Source organism: Halichoeres trimaculatus, unplaced genomic scaffold, assembly GCF_033239565.1.
Source record: "Halichoeres trimaculatus isolate MK-OKI-2021-1 unplaced genomic scaffold, fHalTri1.1 fHalTri1_scaffold_21, whole genome shotgun sequence".
Classification (NCBI taxonomy): domain Eukaryota; kingdom Metazoa; phylum Chordata; class Actinopteri; order Labriformes; family Labridae; genus Halichoeres; species Halichoeres trimaculatus.
The window spans coordinates 18,495,863-18,520,902 of NW_027437199.1; the positions used below are offsets into that span (position 1 = coordinate 18,495,863).

Sequence of the window (25,040 nt, forward strand, 5' to 3'; positions counted from 1 at the left end):
GACCATGATTGCAGGACCACGTACAATACACACACAAACAACGCCTGCTACACACACACATGAGTACATGAGTGTGGACATGCTGCCATAAGTGTCTACACAGACTCTGCTGCCTGGATATAAACACACACACACACAAAACAAAGCACTCAGTCTCCACCAGGCGGAGAGGAGTGTAATTTGTGTGATTACTGAGTGGTCTCAAATTGTGAATTCCAGCTGTTGCCCCAGCACATTTCCAGAGAAACCCTGTCCTTTTTTAGCACAAAGAAAAAAAAAAGAGATAACACACAGAAATAACCATGTTTAGATCTCATCACAAAGCTGTTTTTTGATTACACAGCTATTCTTCCCAAAGGATCACCAGAATATTCTAGCAACAAAACCCTAGCACTGTATTCACCCCATGTGCAATCAAGGGTCTACCGCTATGTTTACTCCCTCGTATCTCCTCTGTTTGCTTTCCTCTAGGTTTTTTACTTCATCTGGAGCAAAACAAAATGCAAGTAGGGGGTGTCATAGACAAATTAAGTCATTACTGCTAATGCACCGCAGCGATATGGAGAAGATAGACGCAGCACCACGGCACAGGCTGCAAGCTCAATTTAGAGGAAAAAGCTTCCGAATTTTTAATGAATGAAACAAATAACTCCTGGTACTGATGGTTCTTTCTCTTATCTGCTGCTGAGCAGGAGGGCCCAGGATGGGGAGAAGCCCCTCCATGGAAGACATTAAAGTCTGCAGAGCTGGAGAAATGAGACTTCTGCTGAATGACTCAGTGAAACTTGTGCAAGGAAGCAAAAAGGTGGTTGCCTTTAGCTACTTTAGTAATGACTCCTGGAATGACCCGTTTTAGACCAAAGGTAAATAAATGGCCAAACCACCACCTTTGACTGTGTGCTTAGACAGAGCCCAGGGTAGCAAACGCATCCAGAGTCAACACAATTATCTTGTTGAGAGCTCTACTCTTAGTTTTAGCATGTTATGAATTAAAAAACCCTCATACTCTAGGCATTCACCTGTTAGGATAATGGAATTGAACAAAGATTTGAAGTTCTGTTATCTTTCTATCTTATCTCCAACATACTGCTGCTGCATCAAAGCCAAACATGAGACACATGCAGAAAAGAGAACCAGTGGGAGGTGGGGCAGGACACGCTTTAGGAGAAGAAAACTGCATGTGTTTAATGGGGGGCCAACAGTGGAGGGGGGAAAAAAATCTGGAGCAAATTAACAAAACACACAACAGAATAAATTGGAGAAAAAAGCACAGCTAGCTAGCTAGCTTTCACATTTGAAACAAGACGGTGCCGATGCATGGTACCTGGCAATCAGCATCAATACTAAATGGTACCAATTTCCGGTACTTGTGTGTGTTAACGTGGTTATTATCATTAATTTATTTAATCATAAAATCTCAATTTAATTCAAGATTTTAAATTGAATATATTTATTTATCAGTGTATAACCTTGCAATGCTGTGTTTATGTCCAGCCTGGAAAATCACCTACTCTTTCACTCTCACAGTCACAAAGATGTGTTAAGGTACCTAAACACTGTACTGTGATTTTATGTGAATCGGTACTTGGTGCTACAGACAAAATTTGGTCGGTGCCAGTAAAAGTACCTGATTCGGTACCCGTCCCTAGGTAAGACTAGGGAGTAGGGATTATTTTTATTTTATATAGGTTGTTTCTGGGGACCTTTTTTCTGTCTTTCATCAGAGGAGGGGGTGTGGACAGAGCAGGAACAGGGCGAGAGTTTCACATATGGTAAAGAGGTTGCAGGCTGGATTCAAACCAGGGCCACTTAAGCCACACCCACCAGTGTGGACATAATAGGGCATAGAGCTGGTGGCCTTATCTGAATACCAAGAACTAGCTTTTTGATCTGGCTTTAAATTAAAAGTGATGTGATGGTCGAGTCAAAGTTTTATCGACTTCATACTTGTATTACTTCCTGGTATTTAATTTTGTTTTAATGAAATTTTACGGGTTTAAAAGATTTCACTGAGTTCTGCATTTAATGTTTGTTATTTCTTCATTTTACTGATTGGATTTTTAATTCTTCTTTTTTCTTTTCTTTTTTGTTGTGTTGAATGATGCTGTGAAGCACTTTGGCCAGCATGCTTTCGTGTATGAAAGGTGCTATATAAAGCGAGCTCAGTTGTTTTGGTATGTCTGCCAATTAAACCTGTCAAAACTCTTTACATATATATATATATATATATATATATATATATATATATATATATATATATATATATATATATATATATATATATATATATATATATATATATATATATATATATATATACTTTGACTTCAAAAAAGACTTTCTCAGAAAAAAGTCTTGAAAAATTGGGCGTTACAAAGCTTCAGAGTACTACAGGTATTATGTCATTCTTTGGGAAACACTGAAGTTGTACAGAGTACAAATGGCTTAAATGATATTCATATATCACAGATGATGATTCTGGTTGTACTTTTAAACTATGGCTGAGTAAATGTCTTTGATACAGTCCAGGGTTTAAGAGCAAATTCAAAGATACCAACTACTGTCTTTGTGATTATAGCTCATGTTCACACAGGACAGAAGTAAAGTTCTTCAGGGTTTATGCTGAAATCCTGAGGTTAAATTCAATACCTTTGGAAGAATTTTTTAAAAACCTTTCAAAAAGTCTTAAGACCTTACCGCGACATTAAGCTGCTGTTGGCAACTGATCTTTGATGATTGTAGTTTTCATTTTAACCCAAATTAGGTAAGCTGAGAAGTAATAAAGCTTGACAGAATAAATGAAACTAAAGGCAGGTTAATTGACATTCCCATTACCACAACAAGTAACAGTTATGTAAGGCCAACTTGTAGAAAATACATACATACAAATGGCTACTAAACTACTGTACGAACTGAGTTTGTCGTCACATTAGCCTACGGATATGTTGGGCTGCTAGCGCTACGTATAGCCCGCGCCTCACAAAATTACAACTTTGCTTGTTGTCACGTCTCAATCAACAGCAGTACGTAACTGTATTGATAAATACCTTATCTCATCGCGTAGTATCCAGTAAAAAAGTGATTTGAACAAAGAAAATTTGTTCCAAAACAACTGAGATCAGGGGAAGCTTTCTCTAAATCGTAAGAATCCAAAATCCCAGGTCATCACAAGTCGGAGAAATTTTCTCAGGAGGCTTGAGAAACTCTTATGATCTAGAGGGAAATATTTTAAGATGCTAAAGCTTTTTCTAGATCCTCACGCTGGTCTGTGATAGGTGTGACAAGCAGAATGATCGTCCAATCACCAGGTGTGGTTATTTTTGAAGGTTCAAACCCTGAAAACATTTTCGAAACAGATGGACTATTTCTGTGGTGGATATATTGAACTGTCTGTCTGGCGTGTCAGGTTAGTTTGTAACAGACGCAAGGAGGGAAATAAATATTCATGGATACTTTTGAAGTCAAAGCTTGAATAACCAATAAAATTTAATACCTCATAACATTAGGATTAAGACTTTTTAATACTTTTTAAGGGCTTTAATTTTCCCACAACTGATTTATCAACTTTTAATACTTTTTAAGACCCCGCAGACACCCTTTTCTTAATAATTAATAATTCTTAATTAGCTCTGATTGGGAAAACATATAGAACATTTCCAAAGGTTTCAGTTCTCTATCTCTTTTTAATAAAACAAAAAAATGCTTTAGAAGAATTAAAACTATATTTTCTATGTGAAATGTTTCGTTATAGATTTTAAATATAATATGGTTAAAATTAAACGCTTCGTACATCTTTGAGGGAGTAACTTGACTTGAGTCAACATGTTTGTGACTCCTTCTGTAAACACTAAGCATCCTTTCATCCTGCTGAGGGAATCTTTACCTCGATGAATGCGCCACTCTGCTGAGCAATCACTATCCCTTTATAAAGACTTCCTCTCAAACCTTTCTGAATCCAGACTCAGACACAGTAATTCAACATTGCTGCTCAGTGTTACGTCTTCATCTTGGATTATCTATCTCCCCTATACTACAAGTTGGAAAGCCTACGCTGATCTCTATATGTTGAGACAGTCTACAAAAACATCTTTACTGCTACAAAAACAGCAGGGAGACAGGCAACAAGCAACTTCATCCCCTTTTTGTAAACACACCACAAGCAGACTGTGCTTAAAACGTATGCTCATGTCTCCAAAAAGAGGCCGGCGGAAAGTATGAGAGGGAGAGGGGTGAAGAAATGACAGACAGAAGGCGAGATGAAGATAGCAAGTCATCGCCAGAGACAGAGATGGAGAGATAGAAGCTATTACTGTTTTTTTAATGCTCTTTCCGTCTGTATTTCTTCCTTTCACTGTGCAGTGGAACTTTGCTATGAGATGGCAATTGCTGCAGTGATTGTCCTCCATGGGAGAGCAGAAAAATCCAATTCCATCGATATACAAGGCGAAAAAGAGGGATAGATAAAAGAAGAGAAGACAAATCTCTTCTTAAAAAAAATGAAATTGAGGCATAGAGGAGAAAAAAACACCACCCTAAAAAAGAGAAGAGAAAAAAAAAGAAAGAGGAGCGATATAAAGAGACAGATGTGGCAGCGTGGGAGGGCTGGGAAGAGCTGTGGTTGGAGAAAAAGGGAAGAAAAACACGGGCAGGTTGATTGTTAAATATGAGATTGTTTTACAGCCGGGCAGGTATTGAGTGAAAATGTAATAAATATATAGATATTGTTTTCAGGGGCTATTTGGTAGCTGTGGCCACAATGAGCGGCGGCAGCAGAGGCAGCAGGCTGAGCTGCCTGGGAGCCTGGTGATGGCCTGTCACTGGGAGCCTCTCTGATGAATGGCTATGTTGGATTGAAACAGACATATAATATATATCAGACTTATACTCCCTCTTTCTCCTTCCCTCCTTCCCTCTTTCTCTCTCTGCTGTTCTGCTTGTGGTAGGGAAATCCTGAGGTTAAAGGACGGAAGATGCTCGAGTGTAAAGAACGTGATGGGAGGTCACTTTAAGGTGGACGTATACTGAATGAGAAAACTGACTGACTGCATTCTCCATGAAGAGGACAAAGGGTTGAAAACCACATCCAACAAAAGCGAAGCTGTGGTCCTGGATAACTTTAACCAGTGTGTATAGACCACAGAAAAAAACTACAGCCCTGTTCAGAAACAGCCAATACAGCTTTGAAATGCCATGCGATTGATTTTAGGTTTCATTTTAACTCCATGAATAAGAGTATTTAAAGTTCCTGGGAGGATTTTTAAGACAAGGACTGTAAGTAAATGAGCTATGGAAAAAGATAAAGGCCACTGAAAAAAAGGAATGAAAAAAAAAAAAAAAATGAAAAAAAAAAAAAAAAAAAAAAAATATATATATATATATATATATATATATATATATATATATATATATATATATATATATATATATATATGAATTTTCCAAGAAAGTTTTCTAATTTATGAAATTAAAATAGAATTCTGACTTTAATCTCAGAATTAAATCAGAATTACATTAATCTATTTAAAAAAATGTGGGACTATTTTTTCAGTAGCCCTAATCCTCTTCCATAAGAAACAGACTTGAGTTAACATTAGCTAAAACAGCAAACCACACGATCATCATAGGCTTTATAAATAAAGCTCTGATTCAAAATATAAAGCCAATGACTGACTTTGCCAAACCACCTTTAAAAAAACATGTTTCTAAAGACACTGGCACCCATAGATGTAGCCTCAGTGATGTCACCTATCTCTGATATATGTAGAGTTTTGAAGCCATTTGTTTGCAGAAGCTGCACTAGAATTATTTAACTTAGGAAACGGTAAAGAGACAGCCTTAGACGCTAATGCCGACAGCTACAGTGTAGCCTCCTGTCAGTAAAGTCATGCCCTTATATGGATAAAACTAGTAAGTTTAATGACTTTGAAAACAACAATTTGTGTCAAAATTCCTCCCCTGTTGAGTGTATGCTGATGAGCAAATGAGCCATTCAAACCCCTAACCATCTTTTGAACCTAGCAATAAACATGCCACAAACTTTTCTGGTAAAAATAAGCTTTTTGGAGTTAGTGTGTTTGTGGTTTCCAGTGTTCCTGCAGCAGATCTCATTCAGATTCTTGATGAACTGCCATTTAAAACAATTCCGCATTGGTGTCTTATTTCAAAACTGAAATTTGCTGCTTGGAGGACCAACTTTGTCTGAACCAAAATTAACACAAACTCAACGTTCCTTACAAGAGCTTAAACTACATCACTCGCATTGAAAGGCTTCTTACTCAAGCAAGCTATAAGTTACCTTATGTGAACATAACCATAAACTATGATTTTAGGTGTTAAGAATTACATTTTAACTTGCATCACTGTTAATTTCAGGTTTAAGGCCTGATTTGCCACCTGCAATCATCAAAAGGGTCGTTACCATATTTTAAGATTGTGCTAACCAATGTTGTGTCCCAAGAATCCACACATTAGTGATGAGCCAACTTGTTTAATCCCTCTAACTACATCTGAACCATCCTGGCCTGACATAATAAATATAAAACATGTTGGATATTTACTATTTCAGGCCTTACTGCCTCTGACAAAATACCAGCAGTAACCAACAAGAGGAGCAGACTGGTAGTTTTACAGCTTACAAACATGGCAGTAGGTGTTAACACTAATAAAAATAGAAAAAAGAAATCAGCTACTTCAATTTTTCTACTCTATTTTTTAAACACTATTTTTTGTTAGTACAGAGTGAACTACAGGATGGTCATGGTCCCATTTGATCACTGGGGTTTCTGTAAGATCTTATGTCTATGGAATCCTTACCACAAACAGTGTGTGGTCAAGCGGTCTTACTGATTCATGTAGTATGTGGATGTTCAGAAGACTGTGATGTTAAAAATCTGACTATTATTGCACATTGCAATCAGACATGGTCTATCGATTAGCTGGCCTTATAGAGTAGCTGCACTGAAACCAGATCAAGGTCTACAATTGCTCCAATCTAAAGCAAGAGATGGTTTTTTTTTCATACAAAAATGTCTTTTAGTGAGCTACATGTTTATCATTATGTTTGTTTGTTCTGCTGAATGTTTGTATCGTCTTGCCAGTTTTCACATTCTGCTCTTGTCATATTCTTTCTGCCTCATCATCTGAAGCCGATGTTATTAAGAGAGCATGAATAACACAGGATCAGAATCTGTAAAAATTCATTTTCTTTCCTGGGCTTCTGTGAGCAGAAGGAGAGCAGAGAGAATGAACTTGAAGCCTAACAGGGCTCTCCGGCCAGAAGAGGAAAAAGCAAGCGTGATTAACACAGTCCAAACAAACTGCACCCCCTATGGAGTCCCAAGCCGCTCGCCGCGCAGTCAGACAACATGCAATATGCCCACCATTGCTCCTCAGTTACACACAGGAGCTCAGACCATCGCACAAAAAGCTCATATGGTTCCCACTTCTGCTGTGTTTTCTCTCCACAGGCAATGAGTCTTGACAGAACTTGCAAATAGAAATGATGATGTTTGTGCACAGACTGAAGACAAAGGCCATGGGAAACAAAATTTAGCCATTTTATTAGTGAATAAATCAATAAAAAGGAAATCATTTTTAAAGATTCAACTTTTTATTCGATCGTTATCATGCCCTTTCAATTGGTTCTTACACATGCTCTCTTGCTCTGTTTCATGCTGACATTTCCTCTTTTTTACTCTTTCTTTTCATCTTTTTTCTTACTTTTTCTCTTTCTATCATTCACTCAAATGTCAAGTTATCATAACTTAAAAGATACAGACTCATGAAGACTATCTCTGAATCCAATTTGTCTCAAACTGTCCTGGTTTATTTCTGCTAAATCTCTGGTTTCTGTTTTTCCCACTGTACCATCTGACTCCATACAGTTTCTTTTTCCTTGTTGTGCGTCCATCCCTCTCCTCTTCCTCCCTCTCCCTCCCAATCTGTCGTCTCTCTCTGAGGTGTGAAGGTGATTTGTTGACACTTTGATCTAAGGAATATTGACCAGAGGCCAACATGGCTGATAGATGGCCAGCGCCTGAAGTCGATAATGCCGCTGTTAGCTGGGAGTCATCACTTCTACTATCAGCGCTCGCATTGGCTGAACAGTGACACCATCCAAGATGTAATAATACACGATGAGGAACAGAGAAGGGCTCTGTGGTATCACTGGATCTTTTTGGTGAGAGCTGAACGAGAAAGAACATCTAAATCTCACTTTGATTTGACATCAACTTTTTTGGCGAGGATTCAACAAACTGTCAATACCTTCTCTAGTGATCAATGTTACCCAATGGTGTCATCTTCACTCCCCAACCAAAACAGTACAGACCAATGCACTTCCAATTACTGGCAGACGTCTACTGCCGCTCGATACAAACTGGCTTGGCTTAGTCTCAGCCAGAGAAAGAAAATAACTGCAAGTGTATTTGACCTTAAAGAGCCCGAGAGGAGAGATTGCTTTCTGTGGGCTAAGAACCAAGAAGTGAATGAGATGAAATGTTCAACAACAAGTTACTGAGAGAGTGGGCTTTTTGAGTGCCTCTTGTTCAGTGTTAATTTTGGCAACCATTCAAGATTCAATCTGTATTTAAACCTTAGGACAAAAATACCTTTTAGTTTCAGGCACATCCTAGTCTTATTTGACCTTTCATAGCTTTAGTCGAGCTTTTGTCAATATACATTTTATCTTTAGTTTTTCACTATGTGTGTACAACTACTCTAACCTGCAAACAACATTTCTCGCTGAAAATATGTCTTATCCTGGCTACTGAACTATTTCTGTGCACCAGTTTTATTCTTTCTGATCCATTTCATAACTTTAATTTAGTCTTTTGTCTCCCGATGTTGTTTTTGAACTTTCACACTTTCACCTCATGATTAATACATTCAATTAAAAATGTCAGCTGTGAGAGTTGTTGAGTTTCTGCAGACTGTGCAGAGCTTTAGCTTTATTCAACCAGCCTATGCACAGTCCAAATGTAGTTTAGTGAGATATTACTGAATATACTTTGGTCTTGTATGTGACCTTGACAGAAGATGTGGATATACAACATGACTACAGGGCTTTAATTGATATGCTGTGAACTAAAAGTTAGAGGACATATGTAAATGGACCTAAGCCTTGCTGACATCAGACATACTGACACACAGGCAGCCTAGAAACTTGGCTCAATTAAACTAGTTCTGTCAAGAGGAATGGGCCAAAAATTCCAGCAAACTATTGTGATAAGCTTGTAGAATCATTTTCAAAACATTTAACCCAAGTTATACAGTTTAAAAGCAATGCTACCAAATACAAATGAAATATGTGTTAACTTCTGACTCTCAAGAAAGTAATAAAATTTTTTCCAAAAAATAATATTTTTAATCATTTTGATGTTAAGCAAATAGAAATAATTTTGGTAATCCTAAGTAACCAAAACAGGAAAAAGTTTAGTCTGGTTTAATGGATGGTGATGGTGAGATGGTAAGAAAAAGGGTTATGTGCCTTTTTATATAGTGTACTTTAACTTCTGGTTTCAAGTATCCAGTAAAACTGTTTAAATCTGCAACATTTCATTCTTTATTCTTTACAACTTTTGATTCTGTAAAATCTTAGTTAAATAACTTAGCCTGGACTTGGGCCACAGATGGCCCAGTGGTCTAGGGTCGCCCGAGAGTCCGGCTTGTTTCCCCTATGTCATTCCACACTCTCACCCTGTTTCCGTCTCTATTCACTGTCCTATCCTTTCTGAATAGGGGCATGAAAAGCCCCGAAAAATAGCTTAAAAAAACAAAAACAAAAAAAACCACCCTTAGCCTGGACTCTCCACCAATGTAAAGCAGTTAGCCTAGTAGGTGGTGGTTTTGTCTCTAACACACACTGCAGGTTAAAATCACAAACAAATAAGACACACAGATGCAGTGAGACCTTATTCCCACAGCATACTTGTTGTTAGTAAATGATGAACTCAAGACTGAACCCCTCAGCTAACTAAGCTAGCCTGTAATAAGAACAGGTTAGAAATACAGTGGGGGAAGTATCAAGGAATTGACCCGTCATCTTTCATCTTTGTCACGAAAAAAAAAAAGGTCACTGATGAGCTTTCATCATCATAAATTCTGATAAAACAAAATGGAAAAAAAAACTGCTTTTGTTTAATCTTCTAAGAAAGAAAACTGACATTAAAACAAGACATGCGTATCTTAAGTTATCTCTGCATCCATAATGTGTAAAGTCTGAATACTGCAGATAAATTAAACACTTTCAAATTACACTTGACTCACTTGGGTAGAGACAAAACCCTGATTAAATCACTTATTAACAGAAATTTCTTATTATCTTAAACTCTTCAATGAATGAAAAACCAAGTGTGTCTTTTTTTCCAGTGAGCGTATGGAGGCTCAGTAGCTTCCACTTTAGAGGGCTTTTGACATTTTACACCCTCAACAGGGACGACCAAACTGTGTCAGTGTGATGGCAGAATTTAAAGCATGTGATATAGGGCATTGTACCCTTTGTGAGACACACATATGATTTAAAAGCAGCATGGACGCGTCCTTTTTAACAGGACATTTGACCCTCTTCACCACCTTGTAGGCATCTCTCACTGGGACCAGCGTGGAGCTGCCAATTGAAGCAGGGCGAAGCCTGGCAGCTGACCCTTGTCCCCCTCTATAGGATGGAGGTTTGACAGGGAACATCAGAATGGTGTCATTTTCAGGGAAGCAAGGACACACACAGGGATGAAGGAGATGTAACCTTTTATCCTTCAGGTGGAGGAATTACAGAAAAAAAAGAGAGATCCAGAGAGCGACAGAGCGACTGGGAGACAATTACGAAGAGGCAGAGAACAAGGGCGGGAGAGAAAGACTGAGGAATATCACACTGTGGGAAACATGCAGAGCTGAAGTTGAAGGACGATAACAGAAACAGTGGGGCAGAGGGATGAAGAGAAAGAAGAAATGTGGCTGTACTCTGTCTGAGCCCGGTGGCTCAATCGTGCGCTTGTTTGAGTTCAAAGTGTTAAATGTGTTTCTGTGTGCACTGCTGTTAGTGCATTATACATTAACAGAGGTATTTTATGAAAACTTTTCCCCAGGCAGAAAGCAGAGCTGCAGTCTGTGATGTACGCTCTTGAAAATAACAATGATGCAACCGCCTGGTGACTGTGAAATGCAGCATTTAGTCTTTACTTTGACTGTTTTTTGGAGAAAGGAGCTTTCTTTCCTCCACCCACTGGGATGGTTCTCGTTAGCTGTGTTTCAGTTTGGAGCAGCTTTATTCGCCTTTTTTTTTTTTGCACAACTTCTGTGAGTTATATGAAAAGCAAACTTCTTGTTCCCACTTAAGTGTTTTGCTCAGTCACCATGAAAACAAAAAAGATGAATCAGACATCATCCCTGTCTCTCTCTGTCTCTCTGTTGGAAAACAAGAGCCTGCCTGGTGGACTGTCCGTATTCAGACCTACTTCAGGGTGGTATGTGATGCAAACTGTGTCTTACCCTCTCCTCCAGCCGGGCCACCTGCTCTCTGTAGAAAACATCCTGCTTCTTCAGGTCTGCTTCTCTGGCTTCCAGCTGCTTGGCCTAAACACAAATGAAACATAAGGAAGAGACATTATAACACAACACATGCACTTTGACTTACTGGAATATACAAACAAAGGCAAGAACACTCATTTAAAGATGTATTGAATGTCTCTGTCTGCTACTTTCACATATGAGGGCAACGATGGCCTAGCATGAATTCTTTGTGCTCCTTTGTCCTCTTGTGTTCACTCTTCAGCCAAACCACTATCAGGCCAAGAGGATAACATCAGTTCTCAGAGCGTAGGAGCTCCATGGTCTGGGGTATATATTTACCCGGCCTACCAATCTCCGGTGTCCTCCCTTCTACTGTGACCTTCACTAAACGTACGGCTGACTCTCTGGCTGATATACAGAAGTGATAAGACATGGATGTATCCAATTCAGGAGCAGAAAACGCACACCTTTACACTTGGCCAGGGGGCCAACGATAACAATTAGAGTATAGGAACAAAACGTCATGGGTTGAATTGCTTCCTATAGAGAATTGAACGACAAAGGTTGTACATTACAAGCATATTAGCTTGTTAAAAGGTAAAAAGGCTGTCACCCATTCATATAAGACATCTAAATAATTTACAGCAAGTTTGCATCTTCATTAAATGGATCTTAATCTGCTTATATCTGCATTGAGGAGATGGGGAACTATTTGAATAATCATTGAATAGTTATCCATGAGTATTTAATGGTATTTTTGATTGAAATACCCATCCCTTACACAGGGATGGGTTTTTCAGAGCAGCTTATCAGACTCGGGTTGGGTACCGAATTAGGTACTTTTAAAGGTAGCCACCAAATGAGTGATTTTCCATGCTGGACATGAACACAGCATTGCAAGTTTACATATATTGAGAAATACATATTCTAAATTGAAAAACTTTGACAATTCATGTAACAGAAAAAAATTACAAGGGATGTCCCGATATTACATTTTCACTTCTGATACAATACCGATACTGCAGCATTGAGTATTGGCCGATACCGATATTAATCCGATACGATATCAGCATTTAACATACCTACTTTTATAACTTATTTTGTAGTATGTCTGTCATGTTAGAAAAGGCTTGATTAAGTGATATTATTCAAACAAAGAACAGTAGTCAGCAACAGTAGGTATGAGGAAAAACTGACCCATTTATTATTAACCAATGGGTAACAGAAACTGCTTATATCAGAGATTTTAGATGCATTCTGATATGATACTTGATTTTGCTGATAGCGGACCGATACCTGATATCAATATCGGACTGGGACACCTCTAAAAATTACCACATAATCACCCACAAAAGTACCAAAAACTGATACAGTTCAGTACTATTAACGATTGCCAGGCATCGGGAACTGGTACAGTAGTGTTTTAAAGGCCTGGCCTACATTGGCAAAATGAGCAGGAAATTAAAACAAAGAATCAGAGTTCTGTATGAAAGAGAAATGACCGGGACTAGCCTGTGGCTGTGCACTTCTATGATGCACAATATGACATCTCTACTCTGCATTTCATTGGCATTGAACAGGTAATCCTACCACCAAGGGGTGGCAATCATGACAGACTTTTGCAACAGCAGAAAGCATACTGGATCTATACTTTACAAACTCTGGCTCCAAAAGGCCTTAATGATAAACTTTCTCTGTATATGTTTCTATAATTTACATTACAGCATGTCCTCCCTCCCTCTAGCTAACTAACGTGCGATGCATATGAATTGCACACATCTCTAGGCCCACTTTCCACATCAGGTGACCTATTAAATGTGTCTATTTGTATGTACTGATGTCACCAGGTTGTACAGCACTCTAGGCTTTTTATTTCTCAGGGAATTAAGTAATTAAATCATTAATGGACTGTGTCAACTTAAAGTTTAATATAATGCTTCTCATGTTACTTGTGTTATAGACCTTTAATGTCCCCTAAACTGCATATTCTGAGATTGATGTTTTTAGTTTGAGCCTCATTTGTAGGCTTTAAACAGACTTTAATCATGATGACTATCTTAATCCGAAAGTCAATGTGTGTTTGTTTCCTCTGTATTTATTTTTCTGGTGGGGATGGTTCGTCATGATGATGATTGGCCACAGGTGCGATCGCCACCTCTTATTTAAGACACCCTGCCCTTTTGATTAAACTGTTTGCCTGATAAAGGTCTGAGTCGCAAATGAATGATTTTCTTACAAGTTAGACAGTGTGCGGGAGTCCACCTTCTTGTGTAAAATGTAAAAGGTACCCATCCCTATATAAGACTTCTGTCAGCAGGAAGCTGCATCCCAAAAAGCACAGAGCACTAATGGGGTGATTCACCACAGACTTTACGATGGAACTAAACAAAGGGACAAATGGAGGGAAATCTAAAAATCTTAAAAATAGAAATCTTTAAATTACATTTACATAAAGTGTTGGAGAGTGAAAAAAAAATACAGTTTCAATAAAACAGTTATAAAATTGAGAAATGCAGTTCTAAAAGAAGAGATTTGGGCTTCCATAATTATGCAATCAACTAAAAGCTTTTTGTATTTTTTCCTTACTGTTAATGAATCAACAGAAATAAGCCCAAATCTTCATCTCATCTATAATTTGGATGAAATATAAAAAACAAATTAGCAATGCTAATTTCTGCTAAATAAAGAAAATGAAATAAAATTTTCATGAAACAGAAAAGGGGAAAGAAAAACTGAAATACTATGAGACAGGAATGTCTAGGAGCTCTAAAGACCTCAAAACTTACCCTGCGTCCCATGTCCTGAACGACAGCATTAAAAGAAAGAAAGAAAGAAAGAAAGAAAGAAAGAAAGAAAGAAAGAAAGAAAGAAAGAAAGAAATCATTTATTCTCTTGAGTAACATTTAGAAAAGGTTTATCTTCTCCAGCCTGCGGTGGCTGGATTCAACGCTGCTCTACTTGAATCATCACACTTCATCCTCTAAATATTCCCCTCCTTTAGCAACCAGAGACTATACACGTATGTTATATGACCATCTTTGTATGCAGCTACATGCATTAGAACTCCACACTGCAGAGGCCTGTCTTATGGAAAGCAGCCACGCAGAGAAGCCTTGAAGCCGTCTGCTTTGAGCACCATACGACGGAAACACATCGTATGGAGAAGAAAAATTGCATTACCCCATCCAATCTCTACAACACTGATAACCATCTGTGTTTGGCTACTCAATGCACTGCAGGCGGAGCGGCGGCGCTCTATGCATTGTGATGAGGAGCGCTGACGAGTGTCACCGACGGGGGCTGTCCTCGCAGGAGATGAGTGGGGGAAGTTTCAAAGTCAAGGGGGTGCTCGTAGCTTTCCCTGCGACTGCCAGACATGTGGCCAAACACCTGCGTGTGCACACACACTTTATGTCAGGATGTAGGGAGAAAAAGAGTCCAGAGCACCACTTTATCACACTCGAGAAGAAGCATCACAAACAAGCTGCTACTGTCGCCCCCGTCCTCGGGGCAACCTAGCATTAGGATGCTTTGTTGGTGCGTCGGACATTTGTCTCAAAGTGTCTCCTTACAAGAGTGGCGGGCTTGTGAAGCCGAGGCTGTGCAGAAGCTGAAGCTACTCAGACCACCTGAAATAAATCCGACAAGGAGAGAGGAACAACTTTGAAATGTGTTGTTGGTTTCAAGGATAGGCAAAGTTTTCCGTGACTAGATTTGGTTGGCTGGAGTGCCAAAAAGCTGTCACTCACTAACAGCTCAATTTGAGACAAAGACAAGAGAAGGATGATGGGATGGAAGGGGAAGTAGATCGGCAGGTGGATCCGTGTGTTCTCCATGTTACGCTGACGACAGAGTGAGGGGACTGACAGAAAAGATACAAAGAGACTCAAAAGGCACAAACGAGGGCTCAGACACTGATCTGAAACGCACACATCAGCACATGTACACGCACCAGCCGGAGCAGCTGTACCCACATGGGGCTGCGGGGAAATAAATGCATGAGGAGGCGAGACTAAAGGCGTCATTAAAAGAGAGGAGGTGGTGACAGAAATGTGTACCCAGGGATTTTCCCTTTTTTGGCCTCACTTTTGTGTCTGATATGCGTCTTTTTGGCCTTGAATATGTCCAATTTCCATGCAAGCAGGTTGCCCTGCTCCTGAAACACACACACACACACACACACACACTCACACACACAGTCTCACACACATAGACACGCTATGTCAGGATTACTTCCGACCGATTAACCCCATTCAGCAGACTTTGGAGATAATCTAATCATACTAAAGGCCAAACAATGGCACAGACTTCACCACTGCCCATACTCCCTTTGTTCGCCTATTGAAGAGGCGGTGGTGGTTGAAGGAGGAGGAGGAGGAGGAGGTAGAGAGCTGGGGCGAGAGTGGAGGGAGGAGGAAGATGAAGAGGAAGAGAAGGGCAGAATTTGACAAGAGGAAAAGAACTTGAGTGAAACGAACAAAGAGATAAGACACAAAGAGGAAGAGGACAATGGTAGGTGATTTATCATTGGAAGTGTCATGAGTGGAGTGGAGGATGTTGGATGGGACATGGAGCCCGGGCCAAGAGTGTCTCTGTAACTTTAGAAAGAAGTTTAAGGGGAAGAGATTATCGTCACTTTCAGATAGGAAGAGAGAAGTCACGCAGAGGACTCGGGGAAAAAAGGGAAACCTGAAGCTCTCAGTAATTTTTAAGCCCTGAAACTCAAAGCAGTAGTTGGTTTGAGGTAGAAGCACAGAAAACTTCCCTGGAACAGGTCATCCATCAGTAAGTTGTTTAAGTTTCTTCAATCGGTTTTAATAAAAACTAAAACTTTGATAAAGTCTGTCAAGAAGAGATTATGGTTGAGTTCATTTGACTGTGGTTCAAATCTGAGGGACCTTTGTATCATAATGATCTGTTTTTGGATCCAAGCAACATCCGCTCCTGTAAGGATGTCTCAGTTTTGCTATTATGTATTTGGCTCTGGCGTTTTCAGGACTAAAGTGTTGAGGGAAAGTGAAAAAGTGAGTATGTTGAGTTTGTCCCTTTGAAACAAAAAAGTCCCCTTAATACTTTTGTGAGAAATTTTTGATTTGTGTTGATTTTTGGCGCCCTCTGTGGAGAGAGCAAGGCATCTAATCTTTTGGATGACGTTCTGGAAATGTTCCCCTCACTTTAGACATTTGCAGTGGAACATTAAACAACGAAAAGCCACAACCACCTCAGGTCAAATTCACTTCGTCCAACATCGGCCTGTAGAGGATTTTTTTCCAAAAAACTTGATGATGTAACAGTTCAAAGTTGTGTAGTGGCTTAAATACAGCAGTGAGCTGACCAGCTCCTGTCCACCATGGACAAAACCATAAAATTCTCTACCCTTTGCCCTCTTGTAAAGTCAGCTGACATGCACGACAGAAAATAACTTGAGGACAACTGCGACTATTAAACCTGAGCTTGTAGTACAAGACTGCTGTGTGGAAAGGAAAGTTAATAAATAAGGTCAGGAAAACAAAAATAATTGACTGAACACTGTTTAATGTCCCCTCGAAGCAATGTGGTTTACAACAGAAGTTTGAATATACATTCACAGAACCCTGAATAGGCACAGTAAAAGCAGTTAGGCTCCATTTACACGGAGTATATGCAGAAATTCTGAGGTTTAATTCAATGCCTATTTAAGACTTTTTTAAAAACCTTTCAAAAAGTCTTAAGACCTTATCGCGACCTTAAGCTGTTGTCAGCAACCAATCTTTGACTCTTTTTAAGAACCCGCAGACACCCTGTTAGACGACAACCTTTTATCCAAAAACGGTAAGACACAGTAAAAAAAAATCTGCGATTACACAGAAACGCAGAGGGACTGAAAACGCTGTAGTAAGCATGACAGGCCTGTAGGTGGTGCTATAACTGTCTTGTCCAGAAGTGGCTTTTGGTAAATCTCCACTGAAGTAGAGTTGAGCCGACCATCTGGTGTTTTCGTGAATGCAAAGTGCAGAAGTGGAGCAACGGATGCACTTCTTGTTGAAAGACAGTCAGCAGACTGAGCAGATTGAGCAGCACAGGTGACAATCGTAACAATGGTACTGTTGTCTTGTTGTATGCTATTGTGCGAAACAAGGTGTGACATCACCGTTTCCACTGAAAACACCAGCTTACTGTTTACACAGCAACGGTGTCAGCAGCGTTTCAGAGGCCAAAACGCAACAAAACTTTTGTGTTTCACCTTAAAACCGGAGGTGGAAGCGGCCCCGACAACAGGTACAACCCACAATGCTTGAACCAACATATTCACATAGCTATTGTTTACCTTTGCCTGCCCACTCAGAGCACTCTGATTTTCTACAGACCTGTCAACTCACTTTAGTCAGATTTGCTTGCTTTGAATAAAGTTTTGAACCCAAGCTGGCTGAACTCTCCTCCTTTTTTGGACATGTTATACTTCATCAAGATAGCAACGGGGCTTTAGGCATCAAGTTAGAAAACAGGCAGGAGGAACTCAGGGTCCATCCAGACCCCACCTGCAAGAGGCTTTGGGCCCCGATCCACCTTTAAGAAAGAGATACAACAGACCTTGCAGCAGTTTCACAATTGTAAAAACTTACAATTAAGAAGTGATCAACCCCAAAGGTCACAGCTGCTTTTGTGAAACAAGGGGCTATGAGGACTGTCCGTTTGGTGTTGATTGTAGTTACAGCTGTGACCTAACCCTTGTCTTCTTTTTTTGTCAGTTCAGCTCAAGTTTTTGCCATAACTACCAAAAAATCCAAGTGACCATTTTCTTCAAGGAAACAGACAGATCTTGTTTCCCACTTGACGGACTTTTCTCTGCTAAAATTAGCCAGCTAGCATAGTGTCATCAAAAGACTTCAAGGTTGGTTATCATAACTCTGTTATCTTAAAGAGTTTGTATAAATTTGCTTCAATCCAAGGTAGTTTGGTAAACTGGATTAACTGACCCTGGACACAAAGAACTTGATTCTAATTTCCAACTTGATGAAATATTCCACTAAATGGAATTTAACCCAATCAAAACAACCTTTACTGCGCAGCCAACCACAACATAAAAGAGGACCAAAAGCCCACTCAAAATATAAAACACTCAACACAAAACTCTCCCTCTGGGCGCACACAGAGTCCACATGGAGCTATTTGCAGCCCAGGAAACCGTGTTCACAACAATAGTAAACTTTTACACCCCTACCACCTCATCGGCATCCTTCCCCTAGGTCTCATATTAAGTACAGTAACACAATGGCTGAGGGTGACAGGCGGCCGAGAGTGAGACCGTGGTGGTCAGATTAAACGGATCGTTTAAGCAGGGTGAACGCCTCGGTGAATATCAATTAGCCAGCCGCTGAATAATTAAGGGCAGCCATGTTTTTTAATTAGCTGAATGCCGCAGTTTGAGTTGGGAGTAAGGGCGGGGGGGAAGAGAGAAGAGAGAAAGGGAGGAGGGAGAATGGAGGAAAACAGGTGGATTTTGCTGTGTCAGGTCCCCCACCCAACTCCTACTCCCTCAATGAATTGCTCCCACACTCTGCTTTCTTTCACACCTGCTCTTTTTTGGGGGGGACTGAAAGAGAAAGTGTGTTTGGCAGCAGTATCCCGCGGGCCTAAAGCAACTCTCTGGATGAGAATGAACCTAATCTTAATTTATGTGGTTGGTACTGCTCCTCTTGTTATGGTTAAGACAGAACTAGACAATTATGCCATGTTTGAATCCTCTATCTTCTCTTTTCTGAAGCCCCTTCATACTTCATGACAACATGGTGGAAACACTCACGCGAGCAGAATGCCCCACCGAGAAGAACATGTGAATTAATCATTATAGCCACAGGCTTAGAGCAACATTAAGATTAATGTGATTGGGCGATTTCGTTCACATTGGGATGAGGTTGAAGTTAAATATTGGGTAAAAATGGATGGTGTTTTTTAAGTGTGACCACCAACTTCCTTTACAAAGTTGTTTTGGAAACAATTTGGTAAATTGGGAAAGGGAATGCTACTTACTTCTTATTTCAGCTGGGATAAAAAGACTCCAGATAAGAGTGTTGGATGCTATGGTAGGTGTCCCTCACTATAAAGAACTCCCGTTCATATACATTTACTCACCATTGACTCAACCACTGGGATCAAACTGCCAACTTTTTTATGGAAAGTCAGCCAATGCTACTGCGAAGCCACAACTCCTTAATGTGATGACAAATAACTAATTTAACCTAAACCATGACATTTTCTGAGCCCTACCTGAGACAATAAAGTGCTTATTCCACCATAAATTTTACTAGAGAGTTGTGATTAGGGATGGGTACCTTTCACATTTGAAACGATAAGGTACTGATGCCGGTACCTGGTAATCAGTACCGGTACTCAACAGTAGCAATTTTCAGTACTTTTTTGGCTGTATGTGGTAAAAAATATCTCTTTTTTTGACAATGAAATATACATATTTTTTACAATTTAACATATTTATTCTTCAATATATAACCTTGCAATGCTGTGTTCATGTCCAGTATGGAAAATTGCCTACTCTTCCACTCCCTCACAGTCACAAAGATGCTTTTAGGTACCTGAACACGGTACTTTTTGATTTAGCGTGAAACGGTCCGGTACCTTTGACAGAATTCGGTCAGTACCTTTGAAAGTACCTAATTCGGTACCCATCCCCAGTTGTGATAAATGCTGATACATACATCAAGCTAAAACTTGTATGCTGTCTTTAATGATCTTCTGAGGTCCCAAATAAAAAGCACTAAATTGTGTGTCCAAACTAAAAAACTGCACATGCTATCAGTGGACGTGTTGTAGCTGATCTACTAGTAGTATACAAAAAGATGATAACGGAAGCAAACCACCGTGACTAATGAGGGATCAGCGTGTGCTAGCAGCTATCACCATGGAGTGTTATGGAGAGCAGAGTGACCAAAGAGGAAAAGTGGAGTCTGGAGTCCCGGAGGTGGAGGAATCAGACTGATGGGTTATGGTACTAAGAACATTAACGATAGCAAGATAATGTTACATACAAGGTGAGATGGGAAGAATTTAAAGAGCCTGGATAATAATCATAAAAATAAAGTGAATAAATATGGAGGCTGATGCTCTCTGACTGAGTAACAAGAGAAAAAGAGTGGTGTTATAGGCAGTTTACACATGAAGAATGTGCATATATAGTAAATATATGAATCCATCAGTCTTCTGGGCATAACGCCAGATTGTCTTCAATCCCTAACCTGAACCTGACATTTTATTAAATAAAAGTAATCAAAAAGATTGAAACAAGAAACTAAATCAAAGATTTTAGCTTTCATTAGTAGGGGTTTCCCAATCCTAATTTCAAGTAGTGGACCAGGACTGATTTGGGCATTTTTTTTTTTAATTGATTGGTGATCAACATTTAAGCTGATCATCTGATCCAGTCATTCAGCTAAAAGTTTGAGCCAAACTTTATTTTACTTTCTCATCAAATTTTCAAGGTTCGCCATATCTGTATCCTTTCATTTTTAAATTCAAAAATAATTTCATGTAATTTAATTTTTTTTAAATGTCAGGTAATTTTTTAAAGTAAATTCTTGGAATTTGACAAATTTTTCATGGGGCTCAATTAAGGTAGAAATTCAGTACCTGAAATTTTCAGAATATTTCCTTGGATCAGTCAAAAAAGGATTAAAAACCAAGAAATGTCAACACATTGCAGGTACGTATTCTTATTTTAACACTCAGTATTTTGACTCCAAACCATGGCTTGGTGCATCAATGCAGGATCACACAAATTTGATCAGCTGAATCACTTGTCACAATTTCCCCTGAACATGAACAGTATGGGAACTGGGTCTGAAAGACATAGCTTTTAATTCTGCTGAGGCTCATTTATCATTTTATTACAGTCTCTATATATAGCACAAACCCCCTTAAGGGAACTTTACCTCAAGGTCTGATACTATAAAGTGGATTTTCTTTGACAGAACTCAATTTATGACCGTTTTCCAGCAGCGTAAATAAAGGTCCATGCACAGATATAGCCACAAAATAAGAGATAACCTTCTGTTGCTTGAGGAAAAAATCTGATTGTGGCTATTAGCAATTCAGTACATGCTACATTTCTCATTTCACACCTCGGTGATGAAGACCTCTGTGTTGTAACAATGAGGTGACTCATTGTTACACTGTTTGCCTGCTACATGCTTATAAATCATGCTAGATGAAAACAATCTTGCGTGATGCTTTGATCAATAGAGCACAAATCAAATCTCATCACATTAACCAACAGCGCCTCATCCATAGCCTCAGAGTCTTTTGTCTTCCCTGCCACCGTCAGCTCAGGCCTGATTCAACCTCCTTGTCACAAGTAGCATCATAATCAATGCTCCATCACACCATCCAAGTGAAATCTGCAGCACGGTGGGTCAGAGCTACACACCAGGACCCATCTATCACAGAGCAGCGCGACAGGGCCCTGTGACAAACTAATTCTGAAGCCGTGGGCCTTGGAGCGTCTGTGCTCCGACAGGCACGGAGGGGGTCAAAGGGCAACGCGATGTGACCGTGCTGGGGTGTTAATTGGCATGGCGAAGGTGTAGGTGGCATGTGGGAGGTTAGAGATGGAGGGGAAGTTCATGGGAGAGGGAAGGGAGAGAAATGGGTCATTGTTGGGATGGAATATGGATGACAAGATAGTTGGTGGGAGGTTTTGGTGTTTTTGACAGTTGTGGGGAGGACATTTCAAGCTACAACAAAAAACATCCCACAACAGAAAAGAATAGCTACAAACCACACACACACACACACACACACACACACACGCACACACAAAGACTGTTACAGTTACACACCCCTCCTACAAATCTCTACCAACCCTTTAACTGCCTCCAAGAACCACTAAAACTCCATCTACAAAGCTATCACTGGCAGATCAAAGTGATGGTGTGCAGAATGATGTCACCTGACCTGACTGGCAGGATCACACATTCCCCTTAGTCACTATTAAAACATAAGTCTTGGTAGTATAAGCTGTGAAACTCATGGAAACCATTCACCCTGGCTGCTTAATTAGCATCATGGGGTTTTACTGTGCGGCAATAACACTTGAGGTTCAAGGCTTGCTATTAGTCTCTGTGGGGGGTGGGAGGGTTATGGGCGAGGAAGTCCTGTTGGAAATTGTGTGGTCAGTTATAATGGGCTTAACCTTGAATATTCCATTGAAAGGATAAAAACTTCTTCTCACATTATAGCAGCTGAGACAAATCGAACTTATCATGTAACAACGTGTGACAGGATTGCGGGTGAGCATCAAGTGGATATTATTAAAAGTAAAAGTAAAACATATTAGGATCTGTTATGCTAAATTATGAATTCACAATCCCCCGAGGAGGTCTCTGAAAAAGTGGGACTTGCACTAGGAGCAGCTGTCAACACACAGCCATATGGACTCAAGGAACAACACCTGACAGCATGACTGCTCTGTCATGACATAATAATGCTGCATCCTGGGAACCTCTTCACACAGATTTATGTCAGTGGAGCTAGGGTTGGTCATAATAAAGTCAAAAGAGGCGGGGGAACCATTAATCACAGAGAACAAGCTGGCTGTGAGTATGAAGCTCTGATTGAAGCTATTAGCCCCTGACCGCTATCCTGTATGTATATTTTTCTCATAAATACATTTCTAATAGGGATGCACCAATCCAACTTTACTGGTTCCGATACCAATACCAATCCAATACTAGTGTCAAATTAAAACCTGCATGCCTGTGGGATAAGGTATTGTAATGTTTTAGGTACAAGGCAAAAATGAGAAGAGGGGGGATCACTGAAGTTAATATTATTTTAACTATGAAATATGTAAATCTTAACCAGCAAATAAAATTCTTCAGCATGTACACAAGCTCTTTTCAGTCGTAAACTTTTACACCCTATAGACTGGTAATGCAACAAAAACAGAAGACAGAGCATCAGAAGTCACATTTCAAACTAAGTAGCAAAGAGCACTGGTAAAAGAAAAAAAGAAAAAAAAAAAAAAGAAAAAAAAAAAAAAGGTAAAGAGCTGATTGCCTGGATTGGCATCATGGATCAGCCCCTTCCTATCGATACCAATCCAGCTTTGAGGGGCACCGATACACCAGTACCCAATACTCCCATTGGTATCAGTGCATCCCTAGTTTTTAGCATCTTTCTCTTGACGAATGGCTTATTCCCTGCAAGGTCTCCCCATGCTATAAAAACTCTATATGCATTTATTGAATATGGCTTTGCAAGTAGGGATAGGTACCTAATTAGGTACTTTGATAGGTACTGACTGAATTCTGTCAAAAGTACCGGGTACCAATTCAAGAAAAATCAAAAGGTACCATGTTTAGGTACCTAAATGCATCTTTGTGACTGTGAGGGTAGGCAATTTTCCATGCTGGACATGAACACAGCATTGCAAGGATATATATTGAAGAATATGTATGTTTAATTTAAAAAAAAAATCATATTGTTAAACATATTTTTTACCACAAAAACACAAAAAAGTATGTGCCCGGTACCTATACCGATTGCCAGGTACCGGGCATGTCGCTATTTCTCTTGTGTCTCTTCACATTGAATGGATGTAACAACATGCCTAATCACTTATCAGTTACATTTGTTTGTGAGCTTTCATTTGTTGCCATCTAACTCAAAACTCACACATATATTCAGGTTTTCATTGCTTATGATCCACTTTTCAAACTTGGCTAATTTGATGTGATCACTCACTTGAAAACCAAATGAGTGACACATGGCGCATCCTCGCAAAAAAAGACAACAAAGCCACAGGCTGCAGACAGAACTGTTCTCCCTCAGGGATCTCTTAGCACCGTGAGTAATGGTGCGATGACCTGATGGGTCAAAGGGTTGACCTGCCCAGGACAGGGACCAAAGGCCAAGAGGTGTAGGTGGAGTGTGTGGGTGTATCAGTGTTTGGTGTGTGTATCTTAACTGCTGGCTGTTTAAAGACACATCACAATGAAGTGTCCTTGTGGAGTCTGTAGCTCATTGACTGTGAACGGGGGTCAATAGGGGCTTGGTCGAAACCAGATGGCCTATATGATGCTGAGACAGCAATGTCATCCCACCTACATGTTTGACATCTTTCTTGAACTTCAGCTCGAATGGTAAATTGGGGAAAGATATATAAAACTATGTTTTTTCCAAACAAACTCTATGAACCGAGAGAGAAGGGCTCTGGAAAACATTCAAAAAGCCAGAAGAGAAAAGATCCTACATTGAAATGAATGGGACTTGTAATTCCACAGAGGTGGAAGTCTTGGTGGAAACATGAAAAATTACTCATCTTTCTTCTTCCAGTCACTTCAAGCCCCTGAGCCTTTGTTGGAGACACCTCCTCCACAACTCCACTCCCAGCTCCTTCGCTAAGGGACAGCGACAACATCTGCTGGCTCAGGGATTGATTAATTGGCTGATCGGGCGCCCGCGGTGTAAACTGATTGATTGATCATCTTGCGGTGGGAGCTGCCTTTATCTAGAGCCCTGGGGAGCGAAGCTCAGGAGGTCCC

At 39.8% G+C, this 25,040-nt stretch overlaps 1 protein-coding gene across 3 annotated transcripts in view; it reads right to left on the minus strand.

Annotated features, from left to right (window-relative positions):
- chchd3a (coiled-coil-helix-coiled-coil-helix domain containing 3a) overlaps positions 1-25,040 on the minus strand; it is a 118,458-nt gene that overhangs the window by 36,686 nt on the left and 56,732 nt on the right. For 2 of the 3 annotated variants that reach the window (XM_074698041.1, XM_074698043.1), the window contains 2 exons: positions 14,292-14,306; positions 11,485-11,568 (listed from right to left, as the gene is read on the minus strand). In XM_074698041.1, coding sequence (XP_074554142.1) covers positions 11,485-11,568; positions 14,292-14,306 — 99 coding nt within the window. The remainder of the gene's footprint in view (positions 1-11,484; positions 11,569-14,291; positions 14,307-25,040) is intronic. The other variant, XM_074698042.1, reaches the window with a different exon arrangement.